The sequence below is a fragment of the Eurosta solidaginis genome, chromosome 3 (assembly GCF_040869045.1).
Source record: "Eurosta solidaginis isolate ZX-2024a chromosome 3, ASM4086904v1, whole genome shotgun sequence".
NCBI classification, from domain to species: domain Eukaryota; kingdom Metazoa; phylum Arthropoda; class Insecta; order Diptera; family Tephritidae; genus Eurosta; species Eurosta solidaginis.
The window spans coordinates 133,384,614-133,410,696 of NC_090321.1; the positions used below are offsets into that span (position 1 = coordinate 133,384,614).

At 41.8% G+C, this 26,083-nt stretch overlaps 2 protein-coding genes across 2 annotated transcripts in view; one reads left to right on the forward strand and one right to left on the reverse strand.

Moving 5' to 3' along the window:
- Nucleotides 1-26,083, forward strand: part of Shark (SH2 ankyrin repeat kinase) — a 418,475-nt gene that overhangs the window by 351,771 nt on the left and 40,621 nt on the right. The window lies entirely within an intron of this gene.
- Nucleotides 4,494-26,083, reverse strand: part of Lipt1 (Lipoyltransferase 1) — a 514,034-nt gene continuing 492,444 nt past the window's right edge. The window contains exon 4 of the mRNA XM_067773049.1: nucleotides 4,494-4,930. Coding sequence (XP_067629150.1) covers nucleotides 4,889-4,930 — 42 coding nt within the window. The 3' untranslated portion in view covers nucleotides 4,494-4,888. The remainder of the gene's footprint in view (nucleotides 4,931-26,083) is intronic.

The following is a 26,083-nucleotide window of genomic DNA, read 5'->3' on the forward strand; positions in this document are numbered from 1 at the left end:
TCTGACAGGCCGTACAGAGGTAGTTGGTTCAAATAACACCCTAGTTTCATATTTCAACGAGGTCACTTTAGAGGAAATTCCAAAAAAGAGGAGCATCAATAACGATGCCACTTACTGCGAGGAGGTATACAAATCCACAACAGTTCGGAACAACGATGACAAATACGTAGTTTCCTTACCCTTCAGGAAAGAATTTAGCTTAGGTGCCTCTCTAAGAAGTGCGTGTTCTCAATTTTATCGCAATGAGACACGATTAGCTAAAAATTCCGACCTACAAACAGAATACAATAGAGTTGTATCTGAATATGAAACCTTAGGGCATATGAAACAAGTCAGTATTATCCCGCTTGACTCAACCGACTGTTACTTCCTACCTCACCATGCTGTTATAAAGGAGGGAAGTACAACAACAAAAGTTAGAGTAGTATTTAATGCATCTTGTCCTACCACTAAAGGCAAAAGTCTAAATGATGCCTTATATCCAGGTCCGATTCTTCAATCCGACCTAACAATTCTTATACTACGTTGGATACTGTTCAAATACGTCTTCAACAGCGACATCGAGAAGATGTATCGCCAAATATGGGTCAATGAAGACCAAACAAAATACCAGCGAATCGCATTTCGCAAATGCTTCAAAAACCCAATTAACCTATACGAATTGAAAACAGTAACCTTTGGGGTAAATTGTGCTCCATACCTTGCAATTCGGACGCTGCACCAACTCGCTGATGACGTGGAGACCTCGCATCCAATGGCAGCAGATATCTTGCGAAATTGTAAGTACGTTGATGACGTACTCGCCGGTGGACACAGCATCGAAACTGCGATAAGGACAAGGGATCAACTGCAAAAAAATTCTACAGGGTATACCAAAGCAACACTTATTAAACGAAGATTGTCTTGAGTTTGAAGACACCAGCACGGTAAAAGCACTCGGTATCAGATGGAACGCCCATTTCGACTACTTTTACTTTACAGCGAAACCCTTTGATAATAACCCTACTGTCTGCGATCGCAAAACTTTTCGACCCTCTTGGCTGACTGGCACCAGTCGTAATTGCAGCCAAGATAATAATGCAAAATATTTGGTTGGAATGGACAGGCTGGGATAAAGATGTGTCTGAAACTACTTTACATCGGTGGCAATCATTCATGACTGACTACGAAAATATCAACAATATACGCATACCGCGATGGTTCACTACACATTGAAGGACTATATCGAAATACATGGATTAAGTGATGCCTCGGAAAAAGCATATGCCGCCACTGTTTTACTGGGGGTACAAACAAAGGATCAAGTCTTCAACAACCTGTTGATGGCCAAGACGAGAGTAGCCCCGGTCAAAACCATATCCATGCCTCGACTCGAACTCTGCGGTGCAGTCCTACTAGCAGAAATAATCGAATATGTGTTTGAAAATATGAAACTTTCGAACATTAAAGTAACTCTTTGGACAGATTCAACTATAGTGCTGGCATGGATCCGAAAACCACCATGTTCGTGGTCAACGTTCATGGCATATCGAATAACTAAAATCATCGACAAAGTAGGAGACAAAGTATGGCGGCACGTAGACTCCGCGTCAAATCCTGCAGATTTGGCGAGCAGAGGCCTCTTTGCTTCGGATCTAATCAACAATTCTTTGTGGTGGCAGGGACCTTCTTGGTTACAAGAAGACAACGAAAATTGGCCAACACAAGAAGAAGATTACAATACGAATATTGAGGAAAAGAGGGTGAAAGTTCATACAACTTCGGTCAAAAATAACTTGGACATTCTGGATAGGTTTTCTGATTTACCAAGGCTTTACGGGTTATATCTTATATTCTTCGGTTTTTCCAGAAAACGCACCCAAAAACTAAAGCCTCCTTTAAAAAGGAATCTCATTCGATAGCCCCTGACGAAATAGAAAAAACAACACGAAGATTGATAACAATATGTCAAAATCAACATTATCAAGAAGAGTACGCAAATTTGAAGTCCGCAAAACTAATAAATGGCAGGACTGAGATTTTACCCCTAGATCCATATATAGACGAAGAAGGCATCATTCGAACTGGGGCATCCAAACACATGTCCCATAACAAAAGTCATCCCATTATCCTTCCTTACACTTGCAGGTTATCCAGGCTTATAGTTCAATCCTCTCATAAGACCACCCTGCATGGAGGGAACCAGCTGATGCTGCGTCATATCCGCACTCAGTACTGGATCCCACGCGTTAAAATCATGATAAGGTCTGTTATCCACAACTGTAAGGTCTGTACTATTTACAGGAAGCGGACACAAATGCAACTTATTGGGATCCTTTCTAAAGAGCGCACCACCTTTACTAGGGCCTTCCCCAACACTGAGGTAGGTTTCGCGGGACCATTCGATATAAAATCCTACCGAGGGAGGGAATGCCGAATTTCAAAACGATTTGTCTGTCCGTTTGCTTTTCGACGAAAGCCATCCATCTAGAAGCGACAAATGACCTTAGTACCGGGTCCTTCCTAGCTTCCAGATTTGTATCCAGACGTGGCTGTCCGAAAAACGTTTACTCTGACAATGGTACTAACTAATAAGTTTTGGAGCAAGTTAGGAGGTGAGGGAACTGCAGCGATAGTTTCCACAAAACTGCGCATGTGCGGGTAGGTTAAACATTTACATATAGCAACGGTTTTCAGTTGAGTCAGAGTGACTTCAGTTTCTTAATATAGCCTGCTTTTATATCTTACCATAGGGAGCGAATAAGCTATGTTTAAGGTACTGGCCGGTCGTCAGGAGGTTAAACAATTTGCCAACTACTTGTGAATGTCACTATATTGTGGGATAACAAACCTGCCTTATATTTTGTCCAATATCATCGTACGATAATATTAACTTTATACCTTGAGATGGATGGACAACTTGAAGGTGTTCGTTAGATAGCTAACTTCCGCCAAGTCCAAGTTGGGGTTTTGCTTTAGCCTATTTGACTGACTTTATTGCCGTCGTCGTTCTGCTCACAAAAAACAAAAAATTATCTCTGGGGAGTGCCGCTGGTGATGTCTGTCAGGGCTAAGTACGTGGTATCTTCTTCTTCTAGCTATAAATACACTTCCCGCAGGAGCTCTGACCTCCTGGACGGCACTAGGCCGTTCGACGTTGACTGAACACCTAAACTGGCACTATGTGCAATACTGAATCTGTGTCGGTTTGATATTGTAGACAAAATGAAACTTTGAGAAGCTGGATATAGCTTGTGAATAATCTGCACCAGCCTGGTGACATTAATTGTGGATAGATCTATGATAGAAGCAGGATTGGAGAAAAATATTTTACCAGGAGCGCTGAGGCTATCCGAAACTTAGGCTTCCCGTTAATTGCAGCCTGTTCCAGGCGAAGGTTACCGCTATGAGCTGCAGGGGATGCTATCCACCACATTGAAGAAATTCAATATTTTTCAGATAATCAGCTCGCGCACATCAGCTAATAAAGTGCATTTATGGGAATCTACTAGTCTCCTTATGTGTGCACTGAAGTTATTGGTTTAGGGTCTCTATGTCGACCATCATATGAACTGATGAGAACAGAGAATGAGCTCTCAGAAAATAATTCATTTTACTCTTATGATCGCTTACTTATGTCGGTTATATACTTTGAACTGAGAAATGACCCGATGAATGAGCATCGGTCATCAGCCTACACAGTAGACTAATCTTACGCTGACGATAGAGATGAAATGTTTAACATTTCTAATACATCTCAGACGCTGCGCTCACACGACATGTTTTGGTTGGTGGTTTCAATTTAACTACCAAAGGATTGGAAAACTTGTAGGAAATCGCAGTCACAATCAATAGAATCACAAAATTGCTACTGCGGTTCACATCCACTTCCACCGACGAACTTCAATACACTATCAAATAATGGAGACCCGAATCCGTTCAAAATTCATGCTTTTCGATTTTTTCACATTTTTTGGACTCTCCATATTTATTCAGCATGTTGCGGGACATATACTGGTTTACAAAAAAAGTTGATAGTTTGCTGATTGAGCAGTACACTGTCTGTCCCAGTTTACCTGCGAATGGCATAAAAGTATTCTCCGTACCAGCTAAAGATGGGCATGCCTGTGCATCAGTGGCTGAACCACCCAGCTATGGAATGGGCTATCCGAAGAATCCAAAGTTTGTTGCACAATAGGGAGAGGTGGGGTGTAAATTGTACTTTCGAAAAAAGGGTGCGTGATGCGCAGGCAGCTGGGTTTGACGCATTTGTTGTATACAATAATGATGGCGACGATTTAGAACAAATGTTAGCCAAAAGTTCGAGTGGCCTCTACATACCAGCCGTTTTTGTTGGCCAAACGACAGGGTCAGGTTTGGTGTCATTCTTCACACCTGAAATTATATTAGTGATCAACGATGAGCTGCCATTCAACATTAACACACAATTAATTCTATCGTTTTCGATTTGCCTTTGCTTTCTTATTATGATCTTCTACATGATTTACAAATGCATACGTGAAGAGCGTCGATTACGCCATCGCTTACTGAAAAATATACTGAAGAAATTGCCGATCTTGAAATATACGAAAAATTGTGATCTCCCACAGGACACCTGCGTCATCTGTTTGGGTGAGTTAGCTGAGGGGGAGAAATTGCGCATTGCACCGTGCAAGCATCCTTATCACAGTCATTGCATCGATCCATGGCGGAAGGATCCAACGGAAAGTTTTTACTATATATTAGTGGCACATTTGAAGCATTCTTTACGGGTTTGGGCATGTCAAATATGTGGCTTCTCGTAGCGTTATAAAGAATGTTTGATGGTTCACGTTCTGGCGGTGGCACTTCTGTAGTGTTAAAGACATGATGCAAGTATACCGCACCAATAATAGCCGCCGGCAACCAATCAGCTAAAAATTGTGTAAAGATTTTCTTTGCGTGCACCCACCTGAAAAGAAAAAAGAGAAATTAATTAATAAAAATATAACCAAGTCTACGAGTATGCTCCCCATCGCGTGTTTTAAATCAATGACTTTTTTTCATTCAGGAACAAAAAAATGGTATCAAATGTCAAATCTCTACACTTCAGTTCTGACTGTGAATGCATGGCAATGCTGACATTAGGCCTCATGCGCGCTACCCGCGCTACAATCATTCATTTGGTCGAGTTTTAAAATACTTAATTCCAGAATCTCAAGATTATCGACAAGACACGTCGAAAATAATGTTGAATGGTGGACATGCAACTCTGTTTTACCTTTTCAGCCAGGTTTCGAACCGTCCGTGTGGTGGCAGGCCACTTGTTGTGAAAATGAAGTTCACCACAAATCTAAAATAAATTTTGGGACTACTTCGGCGAAATATATCGAATTATAAAAGGTACTAAATGTGTTAAAGCACCAGCCACATTGAATGGGTGAATTAAATTTTATTTAAAAAAAAAAATTTTTTTCTCTTTCTTTTGCGAAAATATATTAGATATAATTTTTTTGGTTTACGCCACCCAAACAACATTCCGCCAACCTCAATTTGGGCATGATCAATGACACCAATATTCTTTCAGATCATGACCCGTTACCAAACCTTATTGGCCAAGTCAGAGGGAGGCGCAAAGCGTTTCGACGTCGCTTACCACCTCTGCGGCAGGGACCATAGTCCCCGACTCTCTGCCGAATAAAGAAAAAATCCCCGGAGGAGAGGTTGCGGGCCGTGCTGCTGCATAAATACTGTCCAAATTGTCTGTCGCCCTTTCACCGCGTGGACAAGTGCAATAGCAAATATCGCTGCAAGCGGTGCCGCCTAATGGGGCCGACAAAGTCCTGGGCTCAGCAAGTGGAGGAAGAGCGAGCAAAAACGGAAATGAGACCGTCAACGAGCAGGAATGGGATGCGCAGTTTCCGACCGCTGTTGCAGCACGAACGAAGGGCGGAGGAAGTAAAGAAAGCTCGAAACCAACAAAATAATTGGCGGCACCGTGACGTCGGACTGCAACGAGGCCCAATCAAGTCATCCAAATTAGAAAGGCAGCAACGCCGAAAAAAATCAACGCCATACACTTCTGACGCCCAAAATACAAAGGCTTCCGAATCGGCCGACTGGTCCAGGCTACCCCATTGCCAATCATGCGGCCTTTCGTGCCCATTGCGCCGACGGCCATCGTACGCATCGAATCGCGCGGACACTTCGTGCCATCATCGATCCATGCGCTACCAGCACAATCGTCGATGCAGAGCTGGTACGCGATGTACAGTTGGTGCGCCAAGGACCCGGGCAATGCACCCTTATTCTGCGCGGCAAGTTCGGGTCATCGACGCATGTCATCACTCAAGCGGCAGTGGTCAAAGGCCACTATCGGTTGAGTCCGCCATCAAATCTGGATCCAAACATTGCCGTTCCATTCCAGTTCATGCGGCTGGCCGACCCACATTTCTACCGCTCATCGCCAATTCGGCTTACACTCGGCGCAGATAAATACGCCGAAATGGTGGTGAGCGGAACGCCAGCAACAACAGTTGGCGGTCTCCTGACCCAATCGACCGTATTCGGGCTGGCAGTCTCAGGAGCCTGCCAAAAATAGGAGTTTTCATAAACATAAGTAATTACTGCACGGAATCAAAAACCACGTACGTTTAACTAATAAATTATTTCTTTCTTCACAGGAGAACGAAACACGAAGTCCATCCTACGACGTGCAGTGCTCGCAGTCCGCATCTGCACATCGACGTATAGCCTTACCTGGACGTGTGGTGGCTTGTATTCTCTCTAAATCTTCTGATTAAAATTTTTTTTGTTGCCTACGGCAAGGGGGCCGGTATGTTTAGGCCACAGGCCTAAATATATCTGCTCTCCCTCGTAGCAATGTACTTATAGCGTTTTCTTTTCTGGCTTAAGTGTTACGCTTCTTGTACGCCGCGCAAGGGTTGTTCTATTCTAAAAAACAGGAAACGCCTTTACGGGGTATTTCATTCTTTTGAAAATTGTTGCCTGCTCGCAACGCAAAAGCGTTACACTCTTACCCTGTATAAAATGGCGGTGTGGCAGTGCAACCCTGTGAAACTCTCAATTCGGTCTTAAGTTCCACATATACTCTGTTAATATGAGTGAATATGGTGAGTTGAAATGTTCTTTGTATGCACTATAAATGTTGAACATTTTCTGGGGTAGGAGGAGGAATATTGAACAATTCCTTAAAATCTTAAACAAAATTTTTATTTTTTGGAATTTTTGCACGTATATGCTAATATTTGTGCACTAAGGAAATTTAATTCTTCAATATATTTTTTATACTAAGGTAATCCTGGGATGTGTTTGTACAATATGGCTATCAAATGGAAGCTGTTTATGAGTACTTTGATACGGGGAATTTTTCGTACCCCTGGGTGACTAGGGTCTCGAGGTATAGGCCAAAACGTGGACCTCTAGAATTTGGTTATACAATATGGATAACAAATGAAAACTGTTGATGAGTGCTTTAGTAGAGGATAATTTGCATACCCCTGGGTGACTGGGTCTCGAGATGTAGGCCAAAACGTGGGCCCGTGTACCCCTGGACAGAGTTTCTACAATAAGGATATCAAATGAAAGCTGTTGATGAGTGCTTTAGTAAAGGGTAGTTTTCATACCTATTGGTTACTAGGGTCTCGAGATATATGCTAAAACGTGGATCAGGGTAACACTAGGATGTGTTTTTACATTATGGGTATCAAATTGAAGCTGTTGATGTGTGCTTTAGTACAGGGTAGTTTTCATACCTATTGGTGACTATGGTCTCGAGATATAGGCCAAAACGTGGACCCGGATACCCCTAGAATGTGTTTGTGATATGGATATCAAATGAAAACTGTTGCTGAGAGCTTTTAAATAATTTTCATTGTGATATTCGATTTAGTCGCATCAACCTGGCAATACTGATAAATATGCATGCGAAGCCGAAATTAAGACATGAATTAATAATACACACATACCTATTTACATACGTACTATGCTGGTTTGCCTATCGACTTGGAAGGCTTGGCCTTACGGATGGCTGCTTCAACCTCTATGGGGGTGTTGGTAATGGGTGGGACGCCGTGTTTATGTTTATGAGCTCGTCTGTTAGCACGACGTCTGGCTTTGTCTATAGAAGTATGCATTATAAATTGTCGGCAAAAGTCGCTCGCGCATTTCTTCGAAACAGATAAAGTTTTATCACCGAAGGCTATAGATACTTTATCATTGTGTTTAGTTGGATTAGACAGGGATTTGACGGTTGACCACAATTTACCAACACCCGCAGACAGGTTGCCGTTTTTTAGATGCTCCTTCCATTTGGTACGTTTATGTGCATTTACCGGCCGCATGATATACAAATTAAGACTCCTAACAAGGGGGTCTCTAGGGTTGAGGTGTCTCGCAAGGTGACGTTCTCTTGCTAAATTTGCGGCTTCAATGCAGTATGATTTCAGGTATTCTACCGACCGGGATGAAGCGTGCAGAAGCTGAAGCAATGACATTGTGGAACGCACGCTCACCTGCCGGACATCGGTCGGAACGGGAAGAGCAGCAAATGATTGGTTTGTAAACCTAGCTTCTTTAGTAGGGAGACGCAAAAGCTTTTGAATCCGGGACGAGATAAATGTTTTTTCGGAACCTTGATCCACGAGAGCTCGAATATTGTTATATTCGCAATCACAATATATGGAAATTACCGCTGATGGGAGAAGCGTAGTGACTTGGGAACTTGAATGGTGTGACGACACTTTATTCACACCCGATTGAGGTGGACTTTGTTCCGTGGGTGAGTTGAATTTTTCGAGCAACAGGGTGTTTCATCAGCAGCATGATGTTGGGTGGTGAGTTGGCTCGTCGTTCGCTGGGGTATCGCGTTATGAGCTTGATTTTGCATGTTACGCGGGAAGTGCAGTAGAGAATGGTGTCTTTTTTGACAATACACGCACGAGAAGCTACTATGGCAATTATTGCTTGAGTGGGAGTTTGACAAGCAGTTTTCGCAGTACCCGTTTTCGCGAACGTATTTTACGCGTTCGGCTACCGATAGCGCTTTAAATTTGATACAGGTTTTCATTGCGTGCCTGGAGTTGCATAATTTACATGAGATCGGCGGAGTTGATTCAGCAAGAAAATTTTGCGTTCGGTTTTTATTTGCGAACGTTGAGTTGTGAGATGGTGTTCTGGGAGTGAAATTTGAGTGAACTGGCTTTGGGTTGCCCGGCCGATAGGTATGAAGTCTTTCTACTACTTCATATCGGCTTGTGAGAAATTTGTTCATATCTGCCCAAACAGGTAACTCTTTCTGTGAGCTGAGTGATTGCTCCCAGAGAGAGAGAGATTCACTGGGGAGTTTAGATGAGCAGAGATACACAAGAATGGGGTCCCAATTGCTGTTTGGGATTCCATGTGTGGAGAGAGTTGCTAAGCAATTGTTGATGGTTGATTGTAGGTGTTGAATTTTTTCACCATTTTCTGAGTAGATGGGAGGGAGATTTAATAGAATTTTTAATTGCGTGTCCACCAATATTCTGCGGTTTTCATACCGAGATTTTAGGGCATCCCAGGCGAGTTCAAAACTTTCATCGGTGAGGGGGAACTGTTTGACTATTTGTCCTGCCTGGCTTCTGGTTTTCTGACGCAAATGGTAGAGCTTTTGTGCTGGAGAGAGTTTGGGATGATTATTGTAGACGGCTGTGAACATACCTCTGAACGCAGGCCAATCTTCATATCCACCGTGAAAAATTTCTGTGTCACATGCTGGCACCTTGAGAAACATTCCTTGAGAGTTGGAATTTTGTGGATTTGTGGTTTGGGTAGGAGATGGCTGAGACTGAGGATTCGGCTGTATATGATGTAATGCTTCAAGAATTTGGGATTTCCATAGCTCGTAACTTTCTGAGCATTTGCTATATTTTTGCTCGACTGAACCGCTAGATTCTGCAAATTCTGTTGAACGAGACACTGCTCTGAATGAGAATACTAAAGAATCCCATAGCTTATCGAGTTGCTGTATTTTTACATTGAGTAGGGTTGGGGTTAATTCGTTTATGATTACCGATGACCATTTTGAGTAAAACGTTTCGTGCCGGTTGCTTTCGAAAATAAAGTCTTGTAGACTTGCATCAATTTCTGACTCGTCTTTTTTGGCCATTTTCAATTTTATCAAGCTTTGGATCGGAGATTTGAGAATATTAAAAATGTTTTTTTTTTTGTAAATATTATTGAGGCTCTACTGTATTGATGGAGTTAATTTGAAACGTGTCAACAGGAGTGGAGTGTATGTTTTTATTTGTCTCGCTTGTTTGAAATAAAAAATTTTGGTGGTCCTATTTAGTGAGCCACCACTGTAGCCGATTGGTGTGGGAGCAAAAGGTGGTGGTTTTTTGTGTGTTTGTATTTGATGAGCTGTAACCTGTAGACCCACCTATTGTTAGCGACAGAGCCGCTAGAAATAACCCTTGAGTGAAGGGAATGCAATCAAAGTTGAGAATATGTATTTGCCTGTATGTGTGAGTGTTTATATATTTGGTATATGACGGCAGAGTTGTTATTATAATATTAATGTATAGCGACAGGAGATGTACATTAGCCACGTATTAAAATATTGCAGTTTTTTTTTTTTTGTTTTATTCTTGAGGATTTGGTATATATATGCCTATATGTATATATATATTTTTAGAGCGGCTGAGTGCAATTAACGGGATCCTGTTGAGAGGGTAGATGTTTTTCGAGAGAAATTTATTGGCGCGGCCAAGAATTTGAGATCTCAATTATAAGTATATGAATCGATATGTATGTGAGATCTACCATGGGATATATACTCGCGATGAGACGTGGGTATATTTAAATAAATATGTGCAGTGAAATAAATAATGCAATTGGAGTATTAGAGATATATTACGTATATATCTTTGTAGCGGTTTATTCAGAGTACTTTTGAGAGTGGGAGTGTGTTTTCGAGTTGGAAATTGCGGTAATTATGTTTTTGGGGTATGTATCGCGAAAAACCATTCCAAGAGAATATTGTTACGGGAAATTAAAGTTCGACAACTTAATTATACCGTGTATAAAACCGCTACTTATTCACATACGTAATATGTGTATTTCGAGGCTTACCGAGCTGCTTGTTACCCTCTAATGTTTTGTGAGTTTTGTAGATTGTACCTCCTGACTGCCTTTCCTGTTGTTGTTTTGTTTTTTTTTTTTTTTGTTGAAATTAATAGTTCTTCTGTCGTATATGTACCAGTATTTATTAGAGTTATGTATATTTTTAAATGCCTTTACATAGGCTAGTATTTAAGTGATTGTGAGGATATCTTCGAAAGTGGTACAAGCTCACTATTTGAATTTTTTCGGATACTGATTTAAGTCACGTATTTTTTTTGTTTGTTTTTCCCAGGAAGTGTGAGTATTTTTCTTCACTTAAATTTATCTTATTTTTTGTAAGGTAAGTATTTAGCTTTAGTTTTTTTCAACCTTTATTTACACGTATATTTATTTTTCCTTTCTCAGAGATTTTTCCTTAGGTAAGTGATTTTATTTTTTAACCACTTTCTTTTCTTTTTTCATATTTATGTTTCCACCAACATACACAACCTCTCCTTTGTTTTCCAAATTTTCTTTTCTTCTCTGTTTCAACTTTTGTACACTTTTTCGGCCACCCTAATGTGACGTATTTTACAATTGTTTTTGTTTTAAGCACTTAGTTTTGTTTTATATTTGAATTAATTTACCGCCCGCGTCGTTTCACCAATTATGTTGTATTAAATCAGTTTTTATTTTAAATTATTTCGCACCCAGTGCCTGTGTATGTATGTATATATACTATTTTTATTTTAGGCCGCGGTTGTTTTTTAGCCGCGAAGGACCGTGTTTAATTCTAAAATATGGGGATCTGGGACTCAATGAGCCGACGCACAAAGTGGGGACCTGAGGAATAGAGTGCCGATGCACCAGCGAATCCTATCTCCAAATAAATCACAATACTTCTTAATAATTTCTTCGTACTTTATTGTAAAGAATTTATAAACACTTTGTCGTGACAACCACGACTAATTCACGTGTTTTTCTTGTACTTTATAGTTACGCACTTATTCGCAAAATATAAACGTTTAGATATTATTTAATTCAATTAAAATCGGAATTTAATTTGTTAATATTACAATAGATTTGTATTAGCTACAATTTTCAACAAGTTGAAGATAGCGATTGCAATGAGATTATACGCTGCACGTTTTCAAACGATTCGAACACAGCAATTAAATTTTTATAAGAGATTTTCCTAATTGAGCAACTTTGCTATTTGACACTTTTCAGTACTGAACTATGCGATCCGGACGCGGCGGCGGTTTTTACTTCTCTTGTTAATCGTCTATGCTTAACTAACTTCTTTGCATATAATTCATTTCAATATTAGCATTAATATGTATGTACATAGTGTTTTGCATTCCAATATTTAGCGGTGTTTTGGTTATACATAAATGGTAAATGTTCAACCAGATAAAGGTGAGTATATACAATTCCTTACAGGGTGAGGATACTTATTATTTTAAAGGTAAATATAAAGATACTTCAGGTATGTATTTTGGTAAGTATAAAGCTAAGGATTTCATAAAGGTATAAGTATACATAGGTATCTTAGTATAAGGTAAGTATAAAGGTAAGTAATTTATATATATATATATACAGATTATTTCAATATTTCAATTTCATTTCTGTATTTATCAATTTTAGTCCTCGAATTGGATAAGGTTTTCATGCATGTCTTCAACAACATACATATTTATGCGTTGTTGCCAAATTAATGCAACATAAATTTAAGAATGCAAACATCTCTTGAAAAATACTCTTTCGTTAAAAATATTGAACAATTCCTTAAAATCTTAAACAAAAGTTCTAGTTTTTGGTATTTTTGCATGTATATGCTTATATTTGTGCACTAAGGAAATTTAATTCTTCAATATATTTTTCATGCTAAGGTAATCCTGGGATGCTCTCGCGAAGGGCAGACATCTTGCCGCGATGCGAGGGCTTAGTCGCTGACCACGGGACTATGCCACCCAGTAGGATGCAGGTTCACATGGATCTCCATGACTGCGGTGGCCTAGTCCTAGGGTGAGCGATGACCAAGATCTGCCCCCTCCCAATCCAAGGTGTTATGCGGCACCGTGCCCATTGGATGGTTTGCAGCCGGGAGGTTAATCTGGCTGTATTTGTACGGAGCCTCTCTGACACCGGGCCGTCTCAGAGAGTAAAAATAGTCTTACCGCGGTAAGGGGCTCTGCCGCGGCGGACGACACTTTTCCCCCTTTCAATAAGGTGACCCTAAGCTGGCCTCGTCTAGCAAGGGGTCGTACGAACAAGATGAACAACAAAAACAAAAAAACAAAGAAAAAGATAATTCGTCCTCCTCCACAGGGAGAAGGACAACAGCATTGGCATCCATACGCCCTAGTGAACGAGGGAGGGCTACCAATGCTACCAACGCTAAAGGGAAGAGCGACTTGGTGGGGGTCGGCAATAGTATGGCGGCGAAGGGAGTTGCGCTGGCAACGGCGAACCCTGACGCGCCTGCTGTTGTCGGACACCGACCAAGCGCCGGAACGGCAACCATTTTTCCCACGGCTGTGGCAGGGGTCTCTGGACCTGGCCACTCCGAGCCAAGGGAAAACGGGGCCGCAACAGTTACTTTAACCGGGGGAGCGACCGCGTTGGAAACGACGGGTCTGCTCCCCATGGACGACAAGAGGGCAACCTCAGTCAACACAGTCTTAGGTGATCGGACGGGGGCAAGCACCAGTATGGCGGCGAAGGTAGTTGCGCTGGCAACGGCGAACACTGACGCGCCTGCTGATGTTCCATATAAGCGTCAAAGGTCCGATGAGGACATCAAACCACCGCCGAAAAGGCGCCAGAATAACCGCGCGGTAACCAAACCCAGCTTTGCCGAGGTAGCCAAGGGCGGATCCTTATAGGAATCCTGGACCGAGGAAATGACCGTGGTGCAATCCCTAAAGACCAGTGGCCGTACGTCCGGAATGAAATCGGTAACGCCGTTCTCGACGTGCTGATGGAGTCTCCGGGTAGTCCGCCGCGAGGTTCTGATGCAGGATGGTACCAGGGCCAAATCAAGGTACTCGCTTGCGAGGACGCAAGGTCTTTTGCGCTGTACAAGGCAGCAGCCGCAAAGCTGGGACAAGTCTATCCCGGGGCGATTATCGAGGTCGTCGACTGGAAGGACATTCCGGCTCGGCCAAGGGCCAGGGCATGGGTTCCAGCGGTTCCAGCAGAACCTGAGAGAATTCTCAGGATGCTGCAACTGATGAACCCGGCTCTCCCAACGCAGGACTGGAGTGTCATCCAAGTCGAGGACGCTGTAGGACCTAGGAGACAGGTCGTGTTAGCCCTGAATAAGGAAGCTCTCGAGCCCCTTAGACGGAGCAAAGGAAGAGTGTTTTACGGCCTCAGCGAGGTCGCAATTCGCGTATACCGTGCGGACGCACAGCGCGCATCCCTTTCGGGTGCCTCTTTGGACACGGACATTGAGGCACCCGAAGTGGAAGCGGAAATCTCCGACGCCGAAAGCCTGGTTTCCGCCACGTCAAATTGCGCAGGGGCTCTGGGCAATTTGTCGATGGAGAATGCTCTGCTGGATAGCGACGGAGAGGATCCCGACATCACGGTGATGAAGGCAGGGGAGTCTGAGCAAGCTCATGCTGAGGTTGCTCCAGATAAACCTGCACAAAAGTAAGGCAGCCTCGGCTGATCTCATCAGTCGCCTTTCTAAAGGCGACGTCGAAGTGGTCCTTATCCAAGAACCCTTGGTGAACAACTCAAGGATTTGCGGATTGGGGGCCATTGGGTTTAAGCTCATCCGGGCTGCAGATGAAGGTAAAGTGAGAACATGCATTTTAGTAAAGTCTGAGCTAAATATCTTTCTCTTACCTAATTATAGCAATGGTGACGTTACAGCGGCCAGCTTGGCAAGCGGAGGCACCCAATTAACGCTAGCCTTCGTTTATATTCCGTACGACGCAGAGGAACCTCCTCCGCAAAAGACGGTAAAGGATCTGGTGGCCGACTCAAGCAAAGGCCATCTGCTAATCGGGACAGACGCAAACGCCCACCACGTGCAGTGGGGTAGTTCCGACATAAACACTCGTGGTGAGTCACTTTTTGAGTACCTTTTAACAACTAACCTTGTAGTTTGCTATGTAGGTAATGAACCAACTTTTATTACTAAAAACCGTAGAGAGGTTATTGACCTCACTATTTGTAGCGAAAGCGTTTATGGGTGGGTTAAAAAATGGCGTGTTCTTGAGGAACATTCCTTTTCAGACCACCGGTATATTGAAGAAATGTTACAGTTCTTCGTCGATCAGCCCATTGCGAGACGTAACCCACGTAATACAAACTGGGAACTACATAATGAGCTGTTAGCAAGAGAACTACCAGAACTGCCCCCACAAAGCCCCTCATCAACGATGGAGCTAGAGGGTCTGGTAGAAACCTTCACATCGGCATTCTCAAAAGCCTTAGAACAGGCCTGTCCATTGCCAAAACCGCGCGGTAAGCGTAAACCTCACTGGTGGTCCCATGATCTGGACTTACTTCGTAAATCCTACAGAGAACAGTTTAACAAAGCCAAATTCTTTGATAACGGGTCACAATGGCTAGAATACAAGGACAAACTAAGGACCTACAAAAAAGTCCTGAGACAAGCGAAGAGAACTTCATGGAGAAATTTCTGCACTGGAGTCGAAAGTGTCGTGGACACATCCAGGCTACGGTGCGTGCTTTCTAAGACGCAAACAGCTATTAGCTTTCTGCGGAGACCGAATGGTACCTGGACCAGCACAGAAGGGGAAACTCTAGAGCTGCTCCTGGACACACATTTCCCGGGAAATATGACCAACGCACCGGAAGTACCTGCAGCAAACCAAGCTGTGAATATACCCATCACTGAGGAGAGAGTGAGGTGGGCAGTCAAAAGTTTTAAACCTTTTAAGGCTGCTGGACCAGACGGGATTGTACCCGCTCAACTTATCTACTCTTTGGAGTTATCAGCCAACTGGCTGCGGCACACATATACCGCTTGTTTGGCTATGAACTATATTCCGTGTGCATGGAGGAGCGCCACGGTCATATTCGTTCCTAAGGCAGGCAAAGCCTCTCACTACGAGCCGAAGGACTATAGACCTATCAGTCTTTCATCCTTCGTACTCAAGACCCTAGAGAGAATAGTTAGCGATTTTCTCACTAAAAGCATTGATAGGAATCTCATTTCGGACTATCAACACGCGTACACCAAAGGTAAATCTACGGAGACTGCGCCACACAGCCTAGTCTCTACTATAGAAACATCCTTGTTCGAAAAGGATTATTGTCTTGTGGCCTTCCTAGACATTGAAGGAGCATTCAACAATATAAGTCCAGACGCCGTTAACAATGCTTTAACTGATCTGGACGTAAATAGACCCCTAGTGGGACTAATTGATCAACTGCTCAGGGGAAGGAAAGTGCTTTCCTCACTGGGGAAGGTTGAGATAACACGATTTGTCGCAAGGAGCACGCCCCAGGGTGGTGTCCTTTCCCCTTTACTATGGAACCTAACGGTAAACTCGCTATTAAGAGATACTAGTTGGGGGGGCGGGAAGGTCGTGGCATATGCTGATGACCTAGCGATTATCTACAGGGGCAAGTTCCCTCAAACTTTGTGCGACTTGATGCAGGTAGCGTTGCGAGAGGTTTCCTTGTGGGCTTCCCGATGTGAACTCAGCGTCAACTCCGATAAAGTAGAGCTTGTCTTATATACCAAACGATACAAAATACCATCGGTGAACCTACCAGAACTAAATGGGGTGCGCCTAAGCCTGGCAGATAAAGCCAAATTTCTAGGCGTAGCTTTAGACAAAAAAGCTGAACTGGAAGGACAACGTTATCCAGCGACAAAAGAAAGCGTACATTGCATTATATACGTGTAAAAGAGCCATTGGCAAAAAATGGGGACTCACCCCCAACATATGCAGATGGATTTATACCGCGATTATCAGACCCATACTGCTGTATGGGGTAGTCGTTTGGTGGCCAGCCTTGAGCAAGGCGTCAAACCTAAACTTGTTGGGTAAAGTCCACAGATCCAGCATGATAAGCATAAGCGGGGCTCTAAGAACAACGCCTAGCGAAGCTCTTCAGGTCATTCTTGACATCTTTCCATTGGATCTGGCTGGTCATCGAGCAGCGGCAACGTCAGCCCTGCGTCTATGGGAGTTGTCGTGCTGGAACAACAGGACCACAGGACACTCAAGTATACTAAACAAATACAGTTTTCTCCCTCCTAGCACGGATCGCTGTGCGACCACAACAGTTGCGGAAACCAGCTTTAAGATAAACATACCCAGCAGGGATGACTGGACGGAGTCGGATAAGTGCCTTGCTATGAGCAACAGCATTTCCATATACACGGACGGCTCCAAGCTAAACGGGAGAGTTGGGGGTGGAGTATACTCAAGGGACCTTGACCTCCAGCTCTCATTCAGACTACCCGACCACTGCAGTGAATTCCAGGCAGAAGTTGCAGCCATAATGGAAGCCGCAGCTAGGATAGGGACATACATTGTCGGCAAAGAAATTTTTATCTTCAGCGACAGCCAAGCTGCAAGCTAATGCTAAAAGAGCACATCTACCGTCAAGCCGACGAAAGATGGCTTCAAACACCGGGATGTCGAACATCGAAAGAAACCTGGCCTAAATGGGATCCTAAAAGGTCCCGTCACGTGTACAACCTAAGAAGGGATACAATTTCCACATTTGTGGGGCACTAACGGGTCATTGCCTCATAGGTAGGCATGCGTCGTGGTATCACAACGGGCCTAGTACTACTGGCCTAAGTGTGCCCTCGGGCAGCCACCCTAACCTAACCTAACCTAATCCTGGGATGTGTTTGTACAATACGGCTATGAAATAGAAGGTGTTTATGAGTACTTTGATACGGGGAATTTTTCGTACCCCTGGGTGACTAGGGTCTCGAGATATAGGCCAAAACGTGGACCCGGGTACCCCTAGACAGTGTTTACACAATATGGATATCAAATGAAAGCTGTTGATGAGTGCTTTAGGAAAGGGTTGTTTTCATACCTATTGGTGATTAGGGTCTCGAGATATAGGCCAAAACGTGGACCTGGGTACCCCTAGAATGTGTTTATACAATATGGATAACAAGTGAAAGCTGTTGATGAATGCTTTAGTAGAGGGTAATTTGCATACCCCTGGGTGACTAGGGTCTCGAGATTTAGGCCAAAACGTGGGCCCGTGTACCCCTAGACAGAGATTATACAATATGGATATTAAATGAAAGCTGTCGATGAGTGCTTTAGTAAAGGGTAGTTTTCATACCTATTGGTGACGAGGGTCTCGAGATATAGGCCAAAACGTGGACCCTGGTACCCCTAGAATGTGTTTATACAATATGGATAACAAATTCTGTAGGTAAAGGGTAGTTTTCATACTTATTTGTGTCTAGGGTCTAGAGATATATGCTAAAACGTGGATCAGGGTTACACTAGGATGTGTTTTTACCAGGCATGCTTAACCAACGAACCGATATCATTTCGTTACGATAATTAACGTTAATAAACGAAACAACGTTACTCTGTTACTCTGTAACGTGTTACTCTGTTAAATGTTCAACCGGAAATGACTCTTCCTCTTTTCTTTTAGTGCTCAATCCTCATCATTTGTCAAGTTGGCTGTGGTTATCGATACTTATTATCTATGAATGTAATACAATATTTAGCTTTTGTTAGAGCTACCATATGTTTACAGTACGTTTACAATTTACTATCTTTACTACTCGGCCAATCCTGACAACGGATCGACCTCGATCAAAGAAGATTTGAAGAAACTAGTCAATCGGCAGGGGATCATGCTCTGGTTCGTCAGTACGGCCTCCGGGTACTTGCCGCCATCGCCTTATCCGGTGAGCTTCAATCACCCCGTCGTAAGGTAGTTGGGTTAGCTGGCAATTATTTATGTCTAATGACATATCTATCGTTTCCTAATATTTTATGGACCACATAGGGGCCCTTATATTGTGGTATTCTTATTACTCCCGACTGTTGTATCGACATATCTCATGACAACGTAGTCACCTATACTGTATTTCTTAGTCCCGGAATGGCTATTGCCGAAGCGTTTGTTATCATATTCCTGCTTAGCTTGGATGGAATTCGATGCGTTTTTGCGTACCTTTTCTAAATCCCGTCCATCATCTGGACAGATTTTGTTCTGAAAGAATTCAGTGAATTCGTCTACGACGACTCCTCTGTGCTCAATACCGAACAAAAGGCGACTGGGTGTATCCGGCAGTTGCTATGGGTTGAGTTGTTTATAGCATACTCAACTTCCAGTAGTATTTTAACCCAGTCATCGTGGTTTATTTCGTTTGTTAACTTCCCCAACATGGATTTTAATATTCTGTTTACTCTTTCCACTTGCCCGTTGGCTTGCGGAGAGGCAACAGCGACCTTCACATGACCTGTGTTTTGCCTCGTCAAGAAAGCACCGAACTCCATAGACGTGAAACTGGTCCCTCTGTCACTTATGATCCGTCTCGGTCGACTGTAATAGCTGAAGTATTTCTCAAGGGCGGCTATAACTTCTGGAGTACTGGTGGAGTTGGTTGGGTAAAGTTTGACGAATTTCGTAAAGGCGTCAACTACTACTAAAATATGTTTTCGTTTTGATCTAATCGATGGTAGTGGTCCGAAGTGGTCTATGTGGATGCTGTCGAATGGTAGTGGAGTTTTAGGGATGGTATGTAAGGTTCTTTCCCTAGCTTGCGGAGGTGTAGCATACATGCATTTTAGGCAGTTTCTGATGAATTTTTCTGTTTTCGTTCGCATGTTCGGAAACCAGTAATATAGGCATAGTTTATTGAGGGTTTTCTCAACTGATAGACCCAACTTCTCATGTATCAGTTGTATAAGGTTATTCTCCATTTCGTAAGGCACGTACAGTTTTCTCTTGTCATCTGACTTTTTCTTATATATAAGTCCGTCCACTAAATCGTAGACTTTCAAATCTTCAATTTCTAGGCGATTTCTTATTGATTCAATTACTTTGTCGCGCTCTTGGGCAATCTGTAGTTGGAACTCAACGTCGTCTGCATTTATAGCATAGGCAATTTGTTGTCTGCTAAGCGCGTCAACATGGCTCATGGAAGCTCCCCGTCTATGCTTTATTTTGTAATTATAATTTTCAAGCTCAAGAGCTCATCTAGTGATTCGTGGGTTTAGTTGTTTTTTCTCCAGTCATTGTCAGTGAATTGCAATCGGTAACTATAGTGAAGGGTATGCCCTCCGTATGCGTATATTATAGATATTTTCCAGCTCGAAGCTATGGTACTTTGATTCGGCGCTAGAAGAAGTCTTGGAAAAGTATGAAATAGGGTGAAACTTTCTGTCATCTTGACGTTACAGCAAGACAGAGCCAAAACCTATGCTACTAGCATCACAATGAAGTTCCGTTTCCCGTTCTGGATGATATATAGCCAGGACTGGCGTTTTTACTAACCTAGACTTAAGCTCGTGAAAGGCATCGATGCATTTCTCGTCAAAGTCAAAGTTTGAATTTCTTCTAAGCAGGTTTTGCAATGATTTGGCGCTCTGAGAGAAGGACGGCACAAAGCGACGGAAGTATGAAAATAAGCCAATACACGATTGCAGTTGTTTTGGATTAGTAGGTTTCGGGAAATTCTGTATGCTTCTTATATGGGAGCCATTTGGTAGTATTCCCGCACGAGTCACAGTATACCCTAAGTAGTCAATTTCATCGTATCCGAATTTGCATTTCTCTACATTGAGTTTCAACTTACGTAGAGCGAGTCGTACCAGTACAGATTTCAATAAATCTTTGTGCTCTTCGAATTTTTCATTTGCAAGAAGAATGTCGTCCATGTAGATGATGATCTTTTCATCGTCAATCTTATCTCGAAAAATGCTATTTATGAAACGCTGGAATACTGCGGGCGAATTTTTAGATACTCGTATTGGCCATTTGGAGTCACGAATGTGGTGAGCTTGATTGACTCAGGGGCAATCTGCACCTGGTGGAATCCGCTCTTCAGATCGAGTAGCAAGAAGAACTTCTTGTTTTCCAAGTAGTCAATGCAGTCGTCTATCAGGGGTAATGGGTAGTTATCCCTCACGGTTACTTTATTTAATGCACGATAGTCCACACACAATCGTATTTTGCCGTTCTTCTTTTTGACTAGTACAATAGCCGAAGCGTACGGCGAGTCACTGGGTCTTATTATCCCATCGTGGCGCAATTCGTCTACGATAGATTGCACCTGGCTTCGCTCGGCGTAAGAGAGCCTACGGGGGGCGCAATGAAAGGGAACATCACTAGTCAAATGTATCTTCATTTGATAGTTCAGTGGCTCAGTTATTACGTTATTGTTAAGGTAAATATCGTCAATGATTCGTATTAACTGGTCCCGCTGACATTTGGGCAGCTTAGTGTCTATCGGGCACTTCAAAAGCAGTGGAGTCAGTTGGCTCCTGAGGTTTATAGGAATTTGTTTATTTTGGTGGAGTTCATCAACAGGGTGTATCGGTATAACGGCAGTGTGTACATCGGAGCTAATTGCGGGTTGAGCTATCATAGACTTACTAGGTTCATAACTATCTCTTATTTCTAATAATTTTTCCTTGGTATATTTCCTTACGCTAGTTTTTAATTTAATATTGAAAGTATACAGAAAGTCACGTCCCAAAATAACTGGTATGTTCATACTCTCATTTGGTATAATATTTAATTCAATTTCATTTAATTTATTTAAAAACCGTATTTTACATTTCAACCTTTTTTTTTATAATTAAATTATTTCCTCCAATGCCTTTGTAATTGGATATTACTCCATCGGAATGTTCTCCTACCAACCCTTTTGGGACAAGTGACGCCTTTATAAAGCTAACCGGACTGCCGGTGTCAAATAAAGAAAGCACTTTATCACATCTTGTTTCCTTAGCCAATTTAAATGTTATACTTAAAAATTAAAGGCGCTAATTGCGTCTCCCTCTAGGTCTGCTTCGTCTGCAACAAAAGCCACGTCATTTTCTGGTTTCAAAACTTTAGCCGGATTCGGGCAAGAACGATGGTCATGACCCAAGTGCCAATAGCGGAAGCATGCCCCATCTGGGCGTAATGGAGACGGGCAGTTGGGCTTTATGTGCCCACGTCACGAGCAATTAAAACATAGCGTCGAATCTACCTTCGGTTTCGTTGTTCGTTGTCCAGTGTATATTGTTGATTGTTGTTTTAAGTTTGCTGTGATGGGCTGCTAGGGAGTAATTGCGACGTTGGTCGCAGTAAATTTTTGTTGGTAGCGACTTACCAATGTCTTCAATTCGTCAAGGATGCGTGCCGTCATCAAGAGCTGAATGTTCGGAAACGAGTTCCCCATACCGTCGATGATGAAATCTATTAGCTCAGTTTCGGCAATATTGGCACGCTTTGCCAAAGCCTGCATGTGTAGTATACAGCAGTGAATTTACTCGTATTTTCTCTTCCACTTGCGCTGTGCTAACATCCTATAAATTTCCTGCCGGGTGATTGCTTTGTCAAATTCGGCAGTCAGCAACTTCTTTAGAGTGTCGTAATTTAGTGCAGTTGTTGTTGATAGAAGGACTCGTGCTGTCCCTGTTAGCGAACGGCGGAGAACCAGAAGCTTGAAGCTATCGTCCGCTCCTGAGGAATCCATAATTTCCTCGAAATCACATAAGAAATTAAGTACTGAGTATGACACGTCATCTCCGTTGAATTTAGGGAGAGCGTGCTCGATATCTCCAAAGTCTAGACGTCGCTTATTCTTGATGGGGACCCGACCTTCAAGATCTTCGATTCTCTTGACTAGTGTCAAAATTTGAAGCCTCTTCTTTAATGCTACGACCTCTTCGTCTAGGTCGTTATGCTTGGTATGGCTCGTTGGCCTCTAGCACTGTTGATGGTAGTGGCTGTAGCTGCTGTAGCGGCATTTTTATTGATATTGACGGCATCGGCAGTAAGAGTGGCGTTGGTAATACTTGAATCGGCAATGGCAGTATTAGCATCTGCTATATTGGTGGCATCGGCAGCATTAGCGTCTATTATATTCCCGGCATAGGCAGTAAGAGTGGCGTTAGTAATACTAGGATCGGCAACGGCAGTATTATCATTGTAGTGTAAACAGCCAACAATTTAATCCCAAAATTTAAATCAGTCTAATATGCTAACCTGCTACAAAAATAGTCTACATGTTCATCAACACATAAATATGCATTTGAGAATTAATGCTGACACAGCCATTAAAGCAGGTGTGTACAACATATAACCAAACCAATTTGAATTCCAGCAAATTTGAATTCCAGCTAATTTGCAAGGTTTGCATTTCCCATAGAAGTCGCAGCTCAACACAGATGTGTAGGTACATATTTTGTGTCGAGTTGTATGTAGGTATGTAAGTATGTATTCTTAAGGTAGACAAGCATGTAAGTATGTATGCTTAAAGGTAAATAGGTATGTAAGAATATGTTTAGAATAATTTAATATAAATAAGCTGAAATATTTGAATAAAGACACATTCATAAATTCGAAATTCACTCATCAACGTCACAGTTCTTTTTATTACATTTGAACCTTTTATATGGCGATCCTGCCTATGATGCTACTGGCTGAATTTTCAGCCTAATGTCATAGCTGGCAAGGATTTTACTGGCTGATTACAGCCTAAGCCTTTTAAAAGAAGCGAATGATGTTCAACAATTTTTACGATAATTTACGGGCTTTATAATCGAACTGATGCAGGAGCACTAGATATGACCAATTTGGAGCACTCAAGAATGACACCATTTAGCAATTTATGGGCTTAATAATCGAGCTGATGCAGGAGCAGTGAATACGACCAATTTGGAGCACGCAAAAATGATGCCATTTAGCAATTTTTATGATAATTTACGGGTTTTATAATCGAAATAATGCAGGAGCAGTGGATATGACCAGTGAAAATATTGATATTACCTTGGAAGGAACTGACCACTTCAGGAATAAACTCGCAACTTAAGTATATTACGTATATTAGATTAGTTTTAACAATTTAAAAATTATTGTTAGGCAGGAAAATATTCGGGCAACCTAACGGCTGCCTATTGACAAGCAAAAATTATATTTTTGCTGTAAACAATTTTTTTTTCTCCTACTTATTGAATTATGTTCCCAGAAGAGGACATACAAAATCAAAATCAGTTTGACCAAATTAAGGAAAAATAGTTACAAAAATAAAAGACCGAATCCAACAATGTAAACATTAGGGTGTTGAAAAAAAAATACAATTTTGTTAAAAAATTTAGATTTTAAAATTATGGAAAGATCAAGAAAAATTAAAAGTTATGTAAAAGGCCCACTTGAGGAACTTACAAATGAAATTAAAATTGTAGATGAGGAAAAAACTCTGATTTGGTTGAAAAATCATTGGAAACTTATTGAGATGCCTGGGTAACCAACAATATGGAATGTTAGGAACCCACTCGCAACAGTAGCTGAAGAGATATATAGATGGAAAGTAAAATTTATAGGAATAACAGATTAAAATATTGGAAAAATTTAAAAAAAAAAAGAAAAAAAAACCACAAAAAAAATTTTTTTTGTCTTCATATTATTTTTTTACGATGGGAGGCCAAGAATCGAAAATAGAAAAACCAACGGCAAACGTTGTAAACTCAGTCCAAGTAGTAGACGATACTGAAGCACTAGATACTATCAAAATCATGCTTCTAATAACTTGCGTAGTCAGTTGCATAAGATTGTTTCTGAAACTCTACTCAACCCATAATAAATTCCTAAAAAAGCGATATGCTAGCCGCGCAGACGGTTTAGATAAGGCTTAACAAAATTTTAACTGCCATCCCCAATGGGCAAATGGGAAGATATCGTTAAACTACTCATAGAAGAAAAAACGATAGGAGAAAAATCTTACAAATGTATTAATAAAAATACAAAAATTAAGGCAGAAACAGTAGTAAAGCATCTTAAAATAATAGTTGAATCGTTTAACAAAATAGGAAAAATAATTCAACAGTTAAATGGTAAACTCGACAGCAATCGAAAAGACCAAGCATATCAAATTTTTTCCAGCATTAGAGACAAATTGGTGTCCTCACTGGCAAGATATGATATTGACTTCATAGTACCAACGAGTTTTAAGAAAGAAATAGAAATAGACTATAACACATTCCTTCTGGAGTCACCATCTGATTTAGACGAAGAATCAAAAGTAGAACAAAAAGAAGAAGAAAAACAGGAACAAAAAGAAAGTTTAACAGAGACGCCAAACTACCAAACAAGAAAAGACAAAATGGCTCAAACCACAGTAGAATTCTTAAAAACGGCTTCGTCAATCCTGCCTGAGTTTGATGGTAAACATGAGAACTTACATAGCTTCTTAGATGCACTGGATATCCTAGAACAAATTAAGGATACTCACGAGACCATAGCAGTCTCCATGATAAAAACAAAGCTCAAGGGAACAGCTAGAAACCTTTTGAGCACCGAAAACTCAATACTAGAAATAAGGCAAAAGTTGAGTTCAGCAATTAAAGGTGAATCTGTAGAGGTTTTGACAGCAAAACTCCTAAACATTCAACAGCGCAGTAAAACAGCTAACCAGTACACTGCAGAAATAGAAAAATTAACAAACTCGTTAGAAGGTGCTTACATATCAGACGGACTTGCACCTGATGTGGCAACCAAATATGCCACACAATCAGCTGTGAAAGCCATGTGTAAAAACTCGGCTAACGAAAGAGTAACACTAATAATGCAGGCAGGAACGTTCACATCTATGAACGAGGCTATTTCAAAATTCACGAATAGCTGTACTGAAGTCACGGGTAACCCAAATACAGTGTTACGCTTGACGCGCTCGCAAGGTAATTACCGAGGTAACTTCCGAAGAAGCTACCAAAATAATAGTTATAGAAGTAACCAAAACCGAAGATATTACGGTAACACTAACAGATATAGCAACAACAATAATAATAGACAAAATAATAATATCCAAAGACGTAATTTTGGA